General features: G+C 46.9%; 1 protein-coding gene across 2 annotated transcripts; it reads left to right on the plus strand.

The window, feature by feature from the left end:
* Nucleotides 1-171: 171 nt before the first annotated feature.
* On the plus strand, nt 172-17,170 carry LOC139774200 (ubiquitin carboxyl-terminal hydrolase 3). 2 transcript variants are annotated; one of them, XM_071709277.1, is made up of 7 exons: nt 172-1,685; nt 1,804-2,259; nt 11,758-11,905; nt 12,230-13,043; nt 13,241-13,486; nt 13,978-14,171; nt 14,757-17,170. In XM_071709277.1, the coding sequence occupies exons 2-7, from the start codon at nt 2,163-2,165 to the stop codon at nt 14,917-14,919; spliced, it is 1,662 nt and encodes a 553-aa protein (XP_071565378.1). In that variant the 5' UTR covers nt 172-1,685; nt 1,804-2,162; the 3' UTR covers nt 14,920-17,170. The 2 variants fall into 2 exon arrangements, with proteins under 2 accessions (XP_071565378.1, XP_071565377.1); XM_071709276.1 differs by lacking the exons at nt 172-1,685; nt 1,804-2,259 and adding an exon at nt 3,371-4,307.
* The last annotated feature ends 1,096 nt before the right edge of the window (nt 17,171-18,266 follow it).

The following is an 18,266-nucleotide window of genomic DNA, read 5'->3' on the forward strand; positions in this document are numbered from 1 at the left end:
TGTATTGATCGAATGACCTCGCTGATACACCGAATACCGAAGAAAGATAAATGATACGATTATGGATGCATCGAGGGGAAAAAAACCTCTGTCAACGGCGCGCGTGCGCTCAATCCGCCATTTTAATCGCACTAGAACCGCGTGCGATGATCGTCCGACTCGCACCGTGCGCCCAAATACGTTTCAAGCGAAAAGGCCTGTTCTCGTCCGCCGCGATCGCCATGTGAGGCATAATCGTCACCCGTGTAGGTCCCCTTCTCCTCGTCGATCCTACAATCCGTAGATCTCCGCGCACACACACTCAGGCGTACGGGACAATCTCATTGCGGCACATGTGCGCCAATGTCAGGATCATCGCCATCGTCGTCGGTCGCCTCACGTCAATCTATCCGCGAGTCGAGTGTCGGTTTTTGTTACGCTCGCGTCGTCACGCGAGTCGCGGCCCCCCGCGACACAGTGTCGACTCGTGTTTCAATCGCCCTTAAGCCGTTGGATATAGCGTCACCGTTTTAGAGAACTGGTTCCGCCGGCTCGCGATATCTCTCACGACGCCGTCGGCCGTACGCGAGACCGCACCGAGGAGCGGGGTAGGAGGGCTACGACTACATCCCTGACGCGTTGCATCGGTCAGGCCAGGTGCAGCTCGAACGTTTCTCGGCACCCAAGCGAGGCCTCGTCATGACGCGGGGATTCTCCCGTCTCTCTCTCCCGGTGATCTGGTTCTCTAACAATGCGCTCTACGCGGGGGGGAGGGGGACGATGCATCTCCGGGATTAGCGCGAAATCGAGTTCTCGGCAAACGCGAAACGGCTCGGTATCGAGAAAGAGATACTCCGCTTTTATCGCGCGTCGCGTTCAGCGGAGCAGTGCAGTCCGTCGTGTGATTCGCATGATACGCAAAATATCTACCTCGATCGGAAGGCGACGCGGCAAGACTCCGTTAACCGCGTGCAGCTCGTCTCGTGCGCAGCACGATTTTACGGGATCGATTCGAATTAGCTGGGGGAGGCTAGCGGCGGTATAAATTCGGCGACGCTCAATAAATTCGCATTCGCGGCAGAAAGTCGCGTTCGCGCCCTCGACGAGAGTCCAGCCCTGGTCGGCGATCGGGCGCCGAGGCTGCGCGCGACCGTCTAGGTAGTCCTAGCGCGATCCAAGGCTAGGAGACCTAGCGCAACCTCGTCGGCGAGGCGAGAAGGAGCGAGAGAGAGAGACGGAGAGCGAAGTCAACGAAGGAGATAGCGGAAGAAAGGGTGCGACGGCCCGGCCGTGGGAAAGAGAGAGCGCTAGAACGGGCGAAGGAACGGCCGTGGCGCGGCGGCGAGAACGTCGGGTCGGGGCTTGGGGCGCGCTTCGCGGGACAGGACAGGAGAGGAGAGCAGAGAGCCCGCGCGCGGCAGTCGAGTGCGGGCGAGAGTCAGTTCAGTCAGTCGACTATTAGTGGTCTGTGACTCTGGAGGTGGGCCGACCACCGGCAGAACCGAGCTCTACGCAGCTCGGTCGCGCTCGGTCGGCAGTCGGGGCCAGTCGGCCGCACCGCCGTTCTCTCCTCTCGCAGTCTCGCACTCGTTTGCTCGCTCCGTTCGTTTCCTCGCTCGCTCGCTCGGCTCGCACGCTCGCTCGCTCGCTCGTCCGCCCGTCTCCGCTGCTCTCCGCTCGCTCTCGTCGTTGCGCGCCGCCTCTCAGTAAGTCGTACGCTGCGCAACGGGAGCGACGGTCGTCGTCGTCACGCACGTCTCTCCGCTCTCGTAAATTCTTGTCTTTTTTTTTTTTCTTTTGTTGCCTCTGCTCCTCTCATTAAAGGCGACGTAACAGTGTCCTCGCTACCACCGCGCTATGTGACGGGATATCACGGGGCCACCGCAGTGTGTACCCCGCCTGCCTCTACGCACTTCCCTACCCGGACTCTCCGTCCCGTCGGCATACCCCCTCGCCCTTCGCCGAGACCTACCCTCCCCCCGCCTCCTTCCTCCTCCTCATCCGTCTCCTCTCTCTCCCTGCCCTTTCCTCCTAGCCGATCCCCGTCCACCGCCCCGTTGTGGAAAAAGAGAAAGACGGACTACCTCGTGAACGTTCGTAACGACGACAACGACGACGGCGACGGGAACGACAACGACGAGGTGGCCACGCGGGCCTCGTGGAAAAGCGTGCCTGGAGAAAACATGGAGTGTCCGCACCTTGCTCAGAGCGTGCGATTTGGCGATGACAACGTAGATGGATCGGGCTGTGCTGTGAAGGATCTGCCGTTCGTCTGCGCAGGTAGGGACTCGTACAAAGCCCCGAGAGTGCCTTCTACCGATTCCGAGCCAGCTCAAGCGAGACGCAGAGAGAGAGAGAGAGAGAGAGAGATAGAGCGTTAGAGCGATAGAGATAGACGGATAGGGGAGCCGGCTCGTCTCTCGGAAACCCAGGTCTCTCCTCGCTATTGCATCTCCTTCCCCTTTCTTTCCTCGGCTCGACCCTGTCTCCCGCCGCTCCGTTTTACTCCTCTTCCTCTCGCGAATCCGCACGACACGCGCACGCACACAAGCGACGCACGTTCGCATGCAGCGGCTCTCTCTCTCTCTCTCTCTCTCTCTCTCTCTTTCTCTCTCCGTCCCTTTCTCCGTCTCTGCCGCGCGCTCTCTCGTGTAGCTCCTCGCCTCTGCGTTCCGTCTCTCTCGTGACCCAGGCCCCGGCCGTTCCTCTCGCGGCCTTGAGCCGTCGTAGCCGAGACGAGACGGAGCGGAGCGGATCCGCCGCTGTTTCCCTCGGGAAAAGCGCCGAGACGCCGCGCCGTCGGCCGCTTATCGTCGGCCGTCTCGGATTCTCCCCGTTTGACGCACGAAGCAACGAACGAGCAAAGTATATAGCGGATCGAACTCGTCGCCCGGCTGTGTATGCGCGCATACGTATACCCACGCTCTCTCTCTCTCTCTCTCTCTTCCTCTCTCTCTCTCTCTCTCTCTCTCTCTCTCTCTCTCTCTCTCTCTCTCGCGCGCGCGCGCTCTTGCTCCGAACGATTTGCACGCGTGAGACGCGAGCGAACGAGTGGTATAACATATGAGTCTGTAGGTGTGCGTCGGTGTGCGCTCGCTCGCTCTCGCGCGGCGTGTTCGTGGTCCCATGACTCGTTACGCGCGCGAGAGCGCGACGGCGGCGTGGTTAGTGATGACGGTGGTGGTGTTGGTGATGGTGGAGGTGGCGGCGGCGACGGCGGCGACGGCGGCGGCAACAGCGGCGATGGTGGTGTGCGCGTGTGCATCGTCGTCCTGCTGGGAGTTCTCAGTATGCGCCGCGCGGCCGTCATCGGAAAATCAATACCAGACGGCACTAATCAGCTGGCCCTAAGATCCACCGTCATTTAGAACTCGCCGGCTAACGGTTCGCCGACGCCGCCGACCGCCGACTCCCGCGACGCGACGGCTCGTCTCGTCGCGGGAATCCCACGTCGTCGGAGAGAAGAAAGGGAGAAGGAGCGGCGTGAAAGAAAGAAAGGGAGAAAAAAAAATAATACGGGAATATCGTGGAATCGTCCGTGCGGAAATTTCTGATGGGTCGCAATCGATGTCGATTCTGCAAGCGTAGAGAAAGAAGGGGACCCCGGACGTGTCGTCCGTGCGGAGCGCGGATATATAGGACCTTCGGCTTCGCCGAGTCAGACAGTGACATTGGTCGTGGCCAGCTCCGAGCTATCGATTTAAAGATACACGGACAGCGGTCATTACAGGGGTAGAGGGAGGGGGGAGATACTACAGAGACGCCGCGCCGGGATCGTTGCCGTAAACATTTAACTGTCAAAGTTAAAGCGAGGCTCTCCACGCCGACCTCACCTTCGTAGAAACTCTTCTGGAGCACGGAAGAAAATGGTGGCGTCATTAAGCCGTCATTACGCGTCGGGCGCGTATAGTTGTGGTAGGGAACGGTTCGTGGCCGAGCCGAAAACGCATTAACCCGCGGTATCGTCTGCAAACGGTCGTTTACAGATTACACAGAACACAGAACTCGAAGCAGCGGATAAGTATTATCGCCGGCCGCTGCGCGAGTTGTGTTAAAGTGGCGGCGTTTACGAGAGACAATGCACGACACGACCAGGGGCCGGAGTAATAGACAAGAGAGGGGGGGAAGGGGGACGACGCGCGTCGACGATCGCTCGAGAGGAGCAAGCAAGCGTACCGTCCTCGGAGGCCGTGAAATCCTACGACGGCCACGACCGACGGGAGAGGAGGCTCTTCCCCGAATCCTGGTGCTGCTATCCTCTCCGTGCTTCGTGCGGCGTGCTCCTTCCTTTCTCTTTACGCGACCTCGGGACTATATTTATCCGAAACGTATGTGTTTTTTCTCCCCTTGCGCGTTCACGCCGTCTGTCCCACCATCTTTTGTCCCGAAACCCCCCCATAAATCGGCGCAATTGAAGTCGCAAAGAGTACGGCCCGTGACTCCGCCCGGATAAGCTAATTCCGTTCGGCGATTTTCGTCTCTTCGTGATGCTGTCAATATTTCATGTAAATCGCTCGCGATGTCCGCCCTCAGCTTAACAGCAGTGAAATATATACTCCCGTTCTCTACTCCTATCTTAGGAAATCCTGGTTGGGCGGAGAAAGAATATTTGGTTAATTGCGGTTACGAATAACCGCTAATGACAGGCTATTTGCTCGAAAAACAACGGTGATTGCACGGCGTGTCTCGGAGTAATCAAAGCTCGATTGTGAGAATGCTCACTCCTCCTCCGAGAGCGAGTGCTTATTAATAAGCCGTCAAATACAGAAGCGATATCTGTTCGACAAAAGATAACGGAGGAACACATGTACAGTTGTGGACAGAAAGGATGAGAACTTGTTTTTTACTCTACTTATCTACTAGATTCATTCGCCGCATTGTTCTTTCCAACGTGATTAGGAATTCTCGATTAGTGCGTGACAAGGCATATGATACAATAATTGATACAATAATTGCATCGGTTAAGATCATCTCTCACGACCGATTCTCGCCGAGTCGTACCTTTTTTGACAGAAATAGAACGACAGATAGAAACGAGCAACTCGCTTCTGCTACCAGTTTCGTACACTCGCGCGATCGCGGCTTGAACGACGTTGGTAGAATCGACTGCGATTTCCGAGCCAGCCGCTCGTTACGGGCCGGAGGCCGGAGTCCGGAGTTGCGGTGCGTCTTTCTTCTCGCCGCGACACGGATGGTGGGGAGACACGTCGGTAGGAAACGTAACAGTCAGCACGAGAGGAACAGGCTGCCGTTAATTTCGGGCGTGGGCAACGAAGGGAGAACGCAGATAGAACAATAGCTTTGTGGAGAGTTCGATGACGTTAGGGAGGCCGTCACAAATCGTCGCGTTTTCGCCCCGTCAGGTGTCTCAAAAATTAACCTTGCGATTTCTAAATCAAGTTTGTCGTTGAATCTCTTTAATATTAAATTGTACGCATAAAGAAAAATAGTATTGATGCAAACGTGTAGCGATGTAAGTGCGATCAAGCACTAAATTAAGTTTCTGGTATTTCCGCTGACCTGAACTTCGAGGTTTTCAACGAGTGCGCAGTAAATCAATAGTATTCTCCGTTTTATCCGTGTTTGCAGAAGTGCGCTTTGCATATCTACAAGTCGCAAATATTTTCCTGCGATTATCTATCGCTTTCGCGGACTGTAATCGCTTTAAGAACAAGGAAAAAATACGATTAGAAGAGACTGAACTAGAAAGCAGGGAAAAATATATAATATTAAGATAGATAAATTGATGGGAGGAAAAGAGGGAAAGGATGCTATTATTATTCGAGATAAACGTGAAAAGAGCACGGGTTGATTTCACAGGATCATGCAACTGTAAGTCGGTGATAATAGCGAATCCGAAGCTTATCTTACTTAAACGAGAATGACGTTATCTATTAATTAATAGGAGAAGAAGAAAATAGATCGTGGCCCAAATGTCCAGTTGCACTATCAATTTTATTCGAGGCATTCTGTTCTGTTATATTTGTTGCTTCTCACATTGATGCTATTTTCTTTCTATTGACTGACAATGAGCGAAAGAAAACATTTGTCTATTATTGTGTTTATTGGGTAAATAAAGAATATAATTGTCCGTCTGATGGAGCTTGGCATAAATCTGACGACGAATTTATGGAAAATAGCTTAAAAGATAGTCCAATATGTTCGACTATGGTAAGATAGGTACAAAATAGAAATGCACATACGATAGGTTTACAAAGAGCGACACGTCCGTGAATAATACATCGTGTGGAAGATGATAGATACGTCACTGGCGATGAGTCAGTATCCCGGCGGACGAACGAACGCACGCTTTCCTCCTCGCGGACGTTTGATTACTCAACATGGTGCTATCGGCCATAGCCACCGGATTCGTAGTACTTTCGGCGAGTTCTGTCGTCACGGCCAGCTGCCAAAGATGGCCATCGACACGCATTAGTATCAACATTTTTTGGTTGACAGTATTAATTCTAAAATAACATTGATTAAAGCGTAAACTTTACCACTTACGATCATCGAAATTACAAATTTTTCAATTGACGAATAATCATTTTTAATTTTTATTTCTAATTGCCGAATGAATATATACTGTCTGAAATTCCTATTTTTAATTAATTTTTACGATCCCCCCCCCGTGCCTTCTAGCGATAATGATACTTAAGTGCATTGCTTCCGACTGTGCTCCCAATTAAATTCCATGACTACTTTATCGCACGGTACCATTTTCTCAACAATCAACGTGGCATCAATATTACGCAAATAAATACTTCGAACAAGAGCGTCGAGACTCGTTCTGAGAAATTTTTCCTGTCATATTTATCTCTCCACTCTGCACTCGCGAGGACGCGGCGCGGCCGCGGCGTCGCGATTAGCGCCGCGAGAAACCGGGCGAGAGAGCGGTTCACGCTCGGCGAATCGCGACGTATCCGGCGGTGGATCGATTTAAATGCCTCTGTGGAATCGCGCCGCTGCGGTGGTGGTCGCCGCGTGTTTTCCGCGCCGGCTGAGAGCACGGGAGAAGGGGAAGGAGAGAAAGAGAGGAAAAAGAAGTATCGCCCCTTACGCACTATAAAAGGACCCTCGTCCGCGCCGCCGCCCCTCTACCGCCGTCGCTTTTCCCGTGCTGCTGCGGCTGCTGCTGCTGGTTACTGGTGCAGGCCGCCTACCTTCGACTGCACAACATTGCAAAATCGATAATCGCGTCGTTGCTGATCAGATAGCTCTCGCTGTGAGAGCGAAGACGCTTCTACTTCGATACCGTTTCTCTTGACGTATAGATACTTTGCGATATCGAGCACCCTTTTCGGCGCAGACAGCTTGTCTTTCCCATCGCGGACGTTAGTGAGATGTTCGTAAGCTTGCTAGGCTGCACGACACACGGATGCATTAAAAGTTTTGACAGTTCTTTTAAGCTAAATGATACAGAAATGTAATAAGATATTTTGTAAATATTAAAGTGTGTTCTGTATATAGCTGCAAAATATTTGGAGCAAATGAAAGATATGTGTCACTTTCGTAATACTTAATTTAAATCGCGATAGTTTTTTTTATAATTAATGTAACATTTGACATAATACTATATGGAGCATTCGTCCAATTACTTATTTTACTAAAGATTATAATTATATATATATATATATATATATATATATACCGAATTGAATTAAAATGTAAGATAATACAAGATAATAATTCGGTCACTTTTGGAAGCTACAATTGCAGTTTACATATTTCCGAAGTCAACATATCGATGCTTGACCGAACAATTGTCGCGCTTCCATCGGCGAATTTCTCTTCGACGCTCTTTCAATCGTCTTGCAATATCTTGTTCACTCGGTCGTCGACGGGGCGATGCGTCGATGACATCGACTTTCGGGTGAAAACAACGACGATGTCATCGGCGTAGACGTGACGGAATCGAACATTATATGGTGAGATAAAGGAGAAGAAAGCTATCTAGCATAGTTGTCCCTTCGAGTAGGTAGTAGGTACTTCCTCCTTCTCGTACTTTGACGTTATTTCACGATTCTACCGCGATCGAGACTTTCGATTTCTGGTTCACCGCTGACGCTCGTGCGTCTCCACGCTCGCTGACGCAATTCCCAAAAATAATTATCGGAGTTTAATCATCGACTGTGTCGCTGTTTCTCTTGAGGATCATCGGTGATTTGTGATCGAAAACCCGTGAATTGTGTGTTTACAACGCGAGCACAATCCTTGCGTGTTGCTAGCACATTTTCATGTTCCTCTCTATGCCTATACGGACGATGAAATGATTTTCAAGCAGCGTATCGTAAAAGCAGCGTAAAAGCAAAATTTTTATTTAACTTCAATTATTATTATACATACAAGATGCTCTTATATGATTTTTTCAAAATTTTGAAGATTTTCCATTTAATATTGATTTCTTTTTTCAAAAAGTACTTTAAACTTTATCGTACAATATTCGTTGCTACTTTTTAACGTGCGAGACTTTAAGTAGCTTTGTACTCGACTTTCAACGTGCAAAATGATGAAGAAACAAGATCCGTTCACACTTAAATAAGTAATAAGATTTTGTTATTTAATCACTTCCCTCTTGTTCGTCATCGTTACATCGCTCGCAATAATAGTTACTCTGACGATCCACGAGGAACATCCGCGTGCGCGAGGATCTACTAGATCATTTTATTGAACAAGCGGACATTGAATGAATGAACGAATGTGCTGTACAAACGACGTCGCGTATGTTGTAAAAGTTTATGCATTTTTCGACCGATAACGTTCCTCGTTACGTTTTTCGTTATCGCGATGACATATTGAACATTCGCAGCTGCACTGCCATATCGTTCCATGCCGTCCACGTCGTTCCAACGACAGCGATTTATTTTCTGGCAGACATCAGCAATAATAACGTGCTAAACAACATTCCTTCTTTATCCATATGCTGATAATGTTGGAGTTGTAATTTCGATCAGACGATATAAATGTAATTCGTATCCTCTGTTCGGTTAATTAAATTGATTCGGCGAAATTAGTTTCTTTTCCCCAGGTCATACTTCTTATTTATGCATCCATTATGGTCTATAAGTATAATATACATGTATATAGAGAAAATTAATTTAAAATTAATATGATACATTGCACTGCGCAATTTAATATGAACAATAAGATTATTGATTTGGCGATATTTACGCTATCAATCTATTGCATTAATATAATTTCTATTTACAATATTAAACAGCTTGTCCGTGCTATATTGTCTGCTTAGGAATCTACTTTTTGTTTGCTTTCGACAATTCTAAGATAATTATAAAAAATACTTCAAATAATTATATAAAAAATACTTTTTTGTTATAAATTTTTACTTTAGCAATCTTTAAGGAAAACTTGTCATTCCAAGTAAGATTTTATCGCGGACCGTACTTACTCGGTTTCACTTGTTCCCATTCTTCGCCAGATTCTCATAGCAACGAGTCGCTGATTAAAACGTGCCGATAGAGCACTCCGGTATGTTTTTAAGACTTCCTACATCGGCACCGAAAACGAACACGATAGGAATGACCTTCGAAGATCGAATTTCCGTGCACGGACTTTCGGCGTTTCACTTTTCGCACGTTCGCGCTTTTTAAATTCCATTCTAGGGGAATGTCTCCTTTTTTCCCCCGTTGTATAAAAATCACGTTATTTGCGAATACCAAAGAATGACGCAACCGTTTTGGAAAAAATTCGAGAATAGATTACGGCAAGCCTGAATGCGAATTTGAATCCGTCTGCATATATGCGTTGCATAAGTAAAGCGCTGACGGATTTGCCGCCTTCCGATGTCCTGAATCAGTGAATTCCAGAACCATCCGGTTCTGAGCGCTCGTCATTTTATAATTTTGCAATCGCTTGTCTCTTGTGGTTTATATCGGGAATTGTATTCTTATTCAGAAAATATAAAAAGATATAAATTGGTTTTTTATTAATTTTAATACGCACTTTTGCGGAATATTTAAAAGGTATAGCAATCATTATATATATATGTATATATATATCTTTGTTATTACATCAAGTCTTGCTTTTTTGCACAGCTATAAAATTCAATGACTTGAGATTTCACTCCTCTCTTGATGTCTGGAAGAGTGCGAATTCATGTTTTCTGGATTCGCTGATTAAAGAAAAGCACGAATCACCGGGAATCCGAAGTTCGATGAAATTCTGAGACATTTTGCGATCGATCGGCTGCGAAAGGGGTGTGTCGAACCTGTGCTCGTTACCGCACCCCTCTTTTACGCGTTCTCTCGAGAATTACGTAAGCTGAGACGAGCCGAAACGACACGGCGGTGCCGCCGGGCCGACTCGCAATTTCGTAACCACCAGATACATTACACCCTACGACTGGATGGTTGTCGATAATGCTAGATTGTTGACAATTATTAATGAAAATATACAACGCACTGAAAGCTTATCGCGGCTAAAACTTACGTATGCATCGCTGCATAGCGCTATATTTAGTACCTCTGTAAAGTTAACACTCCATATTGACAGAATTTCGATATAGTTGATAGAGTTTAGGCGTTTTTTTTTCCTTCCAAAAATTATATAGAATTCTACAGTTTTGAAGAGTTCTTGTATTAATATTTAAGGCGATAGAAAGAAAAATGAAAAATTATGGAAGTAGCTGTTAGTAATTGGTTTGAAATGGAAATTTTCCACGTTTCCAAGAGTAACAGATTTTTTTATGGATGTCTGATGATTCTTTGGAGTTCCAGATAGTTTCTTGAAAAATCGCTTTGAATTTATTAACTTAAAGCAATTAGAAAATATCGGGGAAAATTCGGTGGTTTTTTCTTTAGTGGATAAAAATTTTCTAAATCTCCATGCATGATTTTTTAAAGAAATTTAACATTTTCTTAAAAATTCTGCTCAGGGCGGTAAGAATTTTATCTAAAAAGATGAGAGTACGACCGGTTTCTTTCCTTACTGGTAAAAAGTTATGATCAATTGTATAAATATTAGCATCTTATATCTTTAGATTCTTACTTTTTTCAATTAGCAAAAGTCTTTTTGAAACGTAAGAGGCATTCGCAGAAGAATAAGAACTCTATTAATTATATTAAAATTCTGAAAACGGGCAATTTTGCAGATTTATATACTTATTTAGCACTAAATCCAGTTATCTCTCATATATCGAGCTTTATCTGTAAGAAGATTGAATTCGTTGTAATTGTGATAAGAATAAGATGGTCACATTTCACGTTAACCATGTGATATGAAGCTAAAGTGATATACTGCTGATAATAGAAACACAGCAGACGACAATCACTGTTCATATCTCTGCATGCTATAATTCTTCGTGAAATATATTAGAATATTAAGTAACGCACACAAATACGTTAATATTAAATGAATGAATGAAGTAAACTGACCGTAAACTGACTAAACCTGAATTTCCACTTGTATTCCCATCAAAACATTCTTTAGTCTACAACAACTTCCATCAATATCCATTTATATTTGCGAAAGTATGTGATACTTAGGAACAAATGCCTTTTGGGATGCATGAACGAAATTCTAATTTATTTAGTTTGATGCAAGAAATCGATGACAATAGAGATATCGTCAATCTAATAAACCCGTTGGTGCAGATTTGATTATGTTTTTACATATTTGCGAAACTTTATTTCAATTGGACCACAGATTTAATCTCCACGCGTGAAACATGCCGATTTCTCTATATTTTATTAATTATCATATAGCATTGATTGAACTTGTTTAGCGATTGTCATTCACGTCTCGTATTATTATCGTGCATAGTATGCGGCACCGAGAAGAGTCCCTGGCTCTGTCTGCACTGCGGGTCCGTGCACTGCGGACGATACGTGGCGGGCCACGCGTTACAGCATTACGAGACAAATACTCAGCACTGTGTGTGCATAGACTGTGAGAGCCTAGCAGTATTCTGGTGAGTCTCCTCCGCATCCCTTCGCTTTCACCGTTTTCGTATATATACTACCGTCTGTCCACGCTTTGAGAGTCTCTCCTCCGTCGAAACGAGTATAATTTCGGATAACTGAATTTCTGACACGGCGAGACACGTGGAAATCTGTGTGTCTCGCGTCGCGCAGATTATCGCGAGATTTATAGATATCTATCTACGGAAACCGATAAATTTGCTGATGAATCAAAATATAAACTTTTATTTTTTCGCGTGCCGCGATACCGGGACATTAACATACGTTATTGTTGGTTCCTATCGGAAAAAAGATGCATGTCTCGCTTCTTCCAGTTATACCTGCGACGAATACGTGGTGAACGACACCACGAGCGGGCAGATCGAGAAGATACGGCGCGTCACCTTTCGTAAGGACGAGCACAAGGAGAACGATGAGAGCTGGAGCACGTCGCCGCCCACGACGCCGCCGTCCTCGAGGACGCGCGACGGCGGCGGCGACGATCACGACAACGACGACCCGGACGCCCTGTGGAAGGCGGAGGTGGTCGTGAGGAACTTACGGCCGAGGACGGCGCGCAAGAGGCTACACTCGCTGGACGCCAGTAGCGCGGACAATCGGCCGGCCAAGCGTCGCAGCTCCAAGAGTACCAAAGAGAAAAAGGTCGTCGGGCTGAGGAACCTCGGTAACACCTGCTTCATGAACGTGGTGCTGCAGTCCTTCAACAACATCAGCCACTTCTGCGAGTACCTCACGCAGATGCCGTGTCTCGAGGGCATCGCCTTTGACGAGTCCACGGGGCCGCCCACTCACCGCGGTCGCATCGTGACGCCGGGTCGCGCGAAAGAGATGTCCATGAGTGACGCTCTGCTCGCCGAGGAGCTGCGAAAAGTGCTGCTCGGTCTAAGCTTAGGCGGTTCCAACGGCCAGGCGATATCGCCCGAGTGCCTGTTTCTGGCCATCTGGAAGGTCGTGCCGAGATTTCGGGGCTACCAGCAGCAGGACGCCCACGAATTTCTCACCTACATGCTCGACCGACTGCACACCGAGCTGCTACAGCTGCTACCCAGGCTGGGACACGAGCCTCTAGGTTTGCGCGGCAAGCAGAGTATCGTCACTGCCGTGTTTGGAGGCACTCTTCTTAGCGTGGTAAGTTGAACGGCCGGGCCCTTCCCGGACAGCGTGCCTCGATTGCGCGCGAAAAGAACGTCCTCGCAGCCTCTTTGGCGGGAGGGAATTTCTGCGCTCTCGAGAAAGACTGGTGTCGCTTGCCAAAGTCACGTTCTTCTTCGTTTTTCTTCTTGGGAGAAGCGCGGACGAATTATGGATCGCGTTTCCTCGCGCAGGTCCACTGTATGAACTGTCGTACGGACTCGAAGACGCACGAGCCCTTCCAGGACCTCTCGCTGGACATACCGGACAGACTGCAGAGGAGCAGGACGAAGGAGCAGGAGGAGGTGTGCAGTTTGACTTATAGTCTGACGAGATTCTTCAAGGTCGAAGAGCTGGCCGACAGCGAGCTCTACTTTTGCGATAACTGCATGGGGAAGCAGAGGTCTACCAAGAGGTTCTGGATACACAGGCTGCCTAACGTGAGTATCGTTTTGCGTGTTTTTTCGAGACAATCCACATTCAATGGAATAATTTTTAATGCAAGAAAATTCTAAGCTTTCGCTGTTTTTCCGAAAGAAATTAAAGTCTCTAATGTTTTAAATCTATTTTGCATTTCTACCTCTCTTCTCTAACGTACAGAATAAAAAAGACTCGATTTGGGATTTTATTTTCAAGAAGTTTCAATGCAAGAAAATTTTAAGCCTTCACTGTTTTTCCGAAAGAAGTTAAGTCTCTAATTTTTAAAATCTATTTTGGATCTCTACCTCTCTTCTCTAACGTACATCGATTTTTTTCGACGTCGCTCTAATTTCGCTTAACGTTAGTTTATTCGTGGACGTGCGTGTCCCGATCGATGTAGTTCGCACGAACGAACGTGACCCGAAAAGAGAACTTTGATCGAGCAGAGAAGCAAAGGGGAACGTAGAACGCGGTGATCGATGCTGACACGTTGCTCTTGCTTTTTCCACAGGTGTTGTGCCTTCACATTAAAAGATTTAGGTGGTGCAATTCCTATCGCTCGAAGGTGGACACGCAGGTGGATTTCCCGATGGAGTCTCTCGACATGTCCGCGTTCACCGTGCGCGGCGTGACCGGGACGAGATTGGGCGCTCAGAATAGTCATCTTTACGACTTGGCTGCCGTTATCGTGCACCATGGTTCTGGGTACGTTCCCTTGAATAACGCTACTAATTAAACCGGTTGCCCGACGATGAAGACATATTGAAACTTTCCCTGTAATAGTAGTAACTATCGCGCAACGTTGATACACACGATAAGATAGCATAGCATTGTCTCTCCTATCGTCTATATTTTGAAATATTACTTCTACCATTTCTCACGAATGTATTTAGCAATCGTTAAATTATACACTGTAATGCTTGCAGTCACATTCTTAATTTCTAAAACGAATAAAAAGTTTCTGCTTTTGCGTATTTGAACTTATATGCTATTTTCTCAATCTTCGTAGTTAATTAAACATTCCAATTAGGGCTGGTGATTTTCTTCGAAGGCTTCGATATTCGAATTTTGAAGCTTCGAAGGTTCGAAATTAACTTCGAAGTTTCGAATCTTCGAAGTTGTCAAAAGTAACAGCCCTAATTTCAGTCGTTAAATATATACGCTTGAAATTTAACCTTAATTTCACAGAAATATGCATAGCTTTATTAAGGAAATAAAGTGTTTGTTATTATTTTTCTGAAAAGGACTCGATGCAAAATTGTATTTACATTGTGAAATCATGTGTTGCAGTGCTGGTACTGGACATTACACTGCCTTCGCCGTGCACGACGGCCAGTGGTTCCATTTTAACGACAGCTCAGTACGGCCGGCGACTACCGACGCTGTCGCTAAATGTAAGCCTTACATTCTGTTCTACGTGCGGAGGGAATTCTCCATTCCACCCCCCTTGTGACGTCGTTTCCCCGATAAGAAGCCCCGTCCCGGCAGCACGAGCCTAGATGACGACGAAGACGACGACGATCAGGACGACGTGGAACGAACGAAAGAAAACTGAGCGAACGTTCCTTGCGAATCTCGAAGCGAGCAAACGAACAGCTAAACGAAACGGAAAGAAGCAAGAGATCGCCGGGTCATGCCTCGAGCGCTTCGAGATCGGAAGACGAAGATTCGTCCGCTTATCGCATATGTTATATCCATGATTGCTCATTGTTGCCAAATCGTACAATCTCGTTAGAAACGTAATTCGTCCGCGTTCGCTATCGCGCCTCGACATGTCGCCGCGACGACCTTTGAGACGCGATTGGGATAGCCGGCCACAGACATAATTCCGCCGTACGTTAATCGCTCGAGCGCGTGCCTCCTCGCGCTTTATCAGATGATTAAAATCATGCAGCTCTTAAATTAGCTCGATGTCCATCGAAGAAAGGTCGACCGATACAGCGTGCGAGCGTGCTGATACACGTGTCGTATCTTGCCACAGATTGTTTTCACGATTTTTCTCATTACGTCTTTTCCTTCCGTCGGAGACGCCGTAGCCTCTCCGCCCTAAAAGCGTAAAAGAATTTTCTTTTGTACAGATTGCTTTGTTTCGCTTATCGATCGAGATTAGGGTTTCTAGAATTTTTCTACATTATGGTTTAGAAAGTGTTCTTGCTTTTTTTTGCTCCCTCAAATATCATATATTTGGTGTAGTCGAGCGATTATTTCACCGATATATTAAGCCAATGTCAAATCATGCATTCTTTTTCATCTATTTGGATTCTCATTGTTAATTTTTTTTCTATTTTACGTTTTATCTTATGGAATTTCTAGATCAGGAACTAGTTTATTTAGATATGTGATCTTATTGCTTATTAGTAAATACATGCCGTTGGCACGTTCGTCATCTCTACTGAGATGCTCCACACCGCGCGTGGCCGCAGATCTTAATTACTCTATGGTTGGAGTGTGTGGGATGAATCGGTACCTCGAAGATGCAATGACGCGGACGGGAGAGTGTGAGTGAAAAAGAGAGAGAGAGAGAGAGAGAGAGAGAGAGAGAGAGAGAGAGAGAGAGAGAGAGAGAGAGAGAGAGAGAGAGAGAGAGAACATTGCGATGTATGATTGCTGTCGAGCACGCATGCGTATCGTGCCAACGTACGTAGCACGCATGCGGTCGCGTGGAGGTGCGCGATTGTATGCGAGGCATGTGCCGGCGGACGAAGCTTCTCTTCCTTTCTCGGCGACGACGGGGAGGAGGGAGAGAGGAAGCTAGATAGATAGGAAGAAAGAGAGATAGACGAGAGCGCTCGAGGTGGATCGCGGAAACGCATTGCCTTTAGCGTCGATTTTCTTTACGCTCTTACGCGGCGGCCGTCGACCGCCCTGCCCTTACCTTGTTCCCCTCCGCTCCCCCTCCTCCCGTCCCTCACCCCCCCCCCCACGATCGAATCGATTAAAGCCCTCCCTCGAATAGCGGAATAATGAATGTAATTGTCGCGTTCCTCGTGTGTAGTGCTAAGGAGAAAAGGGTTTAAAAAAAAGAAGCGCGAAAACGACTGGTCTTCTCGGTAGATAGATCTTTTTCTAGACTTAGTGCACCGCGGTTTCCCGTCGTCCCGACGGAGCCGGAAAGCAAGTACCGTATAGGGCCAACAGCGTTACTTCTCAAGCGACAGCCTTATCCTTCCCTCCCTCCCTTCCTCCTTTCCTCCCCTGTCCCTGCAACCTGCGTCTTCTCCTCCGTCCCTTCGTCGTGCATGCGTCCATGTATATACTTTCACGCGAACACATACACGACATATGTCATACACTTCATACATGTATACGCGTTAACACATATACACGCACACGCATGAATGTATGCATACACAGGTATCCTTATCCTCCCCCCTCACTCGTCCCCTCGCCACCTTTTCCTCGTCCCTTCACGAAAGGCTCTCGACGACTCTTATGTGATTATTTAAAGACTTATTTTTTCTATAATGATAACGATAATAATGATAATAAGTTAATGCGTAGCGAAGAAACGTTTTATTAAGGCGATAAACTGCGATAATTGCGCAATCTACGGCAAAGACTCTTACTCGTGTATAAACATGACGTACGGAAGTAACAACACAACACACACACACACATACACACACGGACACACATTAACAATTATTATTGAGAAAACAAGTGAATTATGTACGAACGGCGAATAAATAAAGGACATGAATCGACGACGGGCTTCGATTACGTGCCACCGAAGCCATCTCCGGTTTATCAATCCTCGTGATCATCCTAATAAGTACTTTCAATATTGTTTCCTGCGTGCTCTATTTTGAAATACTTCAGCCGATCATGTGGACCATCTAAATTTCCTTTCTTCACCAATCACGTACGTGTGATTGGCGAACCATTCCGAGGAAATTGTATACAAGACGCTAATTACACGAAGTTATTGATAAATGTAAATTGTTACGTCCTAATTCCAACTAATTCTATATGTACAAAAATGACAAAACGCCGAATGCTGCTGCGCGAAAGTGCAGCGTTCTTTTTTATGTAACGATGTCAAACGAATAAAAAAAATACTTGCAAGTATCGATAGTGGATACTTTCTCTCGGTCGACAATGAAGAACTGGCCGTTGCCATCTGGTGTCTTACAAAGTATATGAAATTGCAATTTATGTCTTCACCGGTTGAGTGAAAGTATCAGTTGCCGATACTTCCGAATATTTCTGCGATAAGTAATTATTTCTTTCTTTTCTGCAGCAGGGAATTGGATCTCTTCGTTCTCGAGGCTTGCTCCTTTATTGATGAACGATACTTGAACGGCGCGATTATGTGGCATAGTCTCCAACAGAGGCAATCAGTTAGCTCTTCCTCTATTTCTTCAACCTCGGAGATGAAGTTTGACGGAACCTTTCGGTCGATACTCCGTTTATCTTTCCCATCTGGTGGAATTACGTGATCAGAAATTGGCACGTCGTGCTTCTCCTTGGGAGAATTATCATGATTAGACTGAAGATTCTTAGCGAGAAAAATCGAATAGCGATCCTTCGCAGGACTTTCCTCTGATCCATTAGCTTCGTCCTTTCCCTGCTGTGTTTCTTCTCTGTCTTTCTTTTCGAAGGAAGAATTCTTAATGTCCTGCACCCACAGATCATCCCGGTCGTATCGTCTGGGAAGATGTTCCTGAGCGATCGCTTGGAAGCTCTCCGTCTTCTTCGAGGTTTCCCACGAAGAGACGAGCGTAGGCTTCGATCTCGCGGCATGATGATCAATCCAACGATCGTCGGAGCACGTTTTACGAGCTTCCTGTGTCGACGAAT

The sequence above is a fragment of the Temnothorax nylanderi genome, unplaced genomic scaffold (assembly GCF_030848795.1).
Source record: "Temnothorax nylanderi isolate EJ_2023f unplaced genomic scaffold, tnyl_v1.0 TNYL_tig0075_pilon, whole genome shotgun sequence".
Taxonomy (NCBI): Eukaryota; Metazoa; Arthropoda; class Insecta; order Hymenoptera; family Formicidae; genus Temnothorax; species Temnothorax nylanderi.

What these genes read in the sequence shown, in the direction of transcription:
- LOC139774200 (XM_071709276.1), top strand. Translation starts at nt 4,058, where the DNA reads ATGCACGACACGACCAGGGGCCGGAGTAATAGACAAGAGAGGGGGGGA. An exon ending in GGACTATATTTATCCGAAAC is followed by an intron (nt 4,308 to 11,757) that starts GTATGTGTTTTT and finishes TATCGTGCATAG; the next exon opens with TATGCGGCACCGAGAAGAGT. An exon ending in GGATACACAGGCTGCCTAAC is followed by an intron (nt 13,487 to 13,977) that starts GTGAGTATCGTT and finishes CTTTTTCCACAG; the next exon opens with GTGTTGTGCCTTCACATTAA.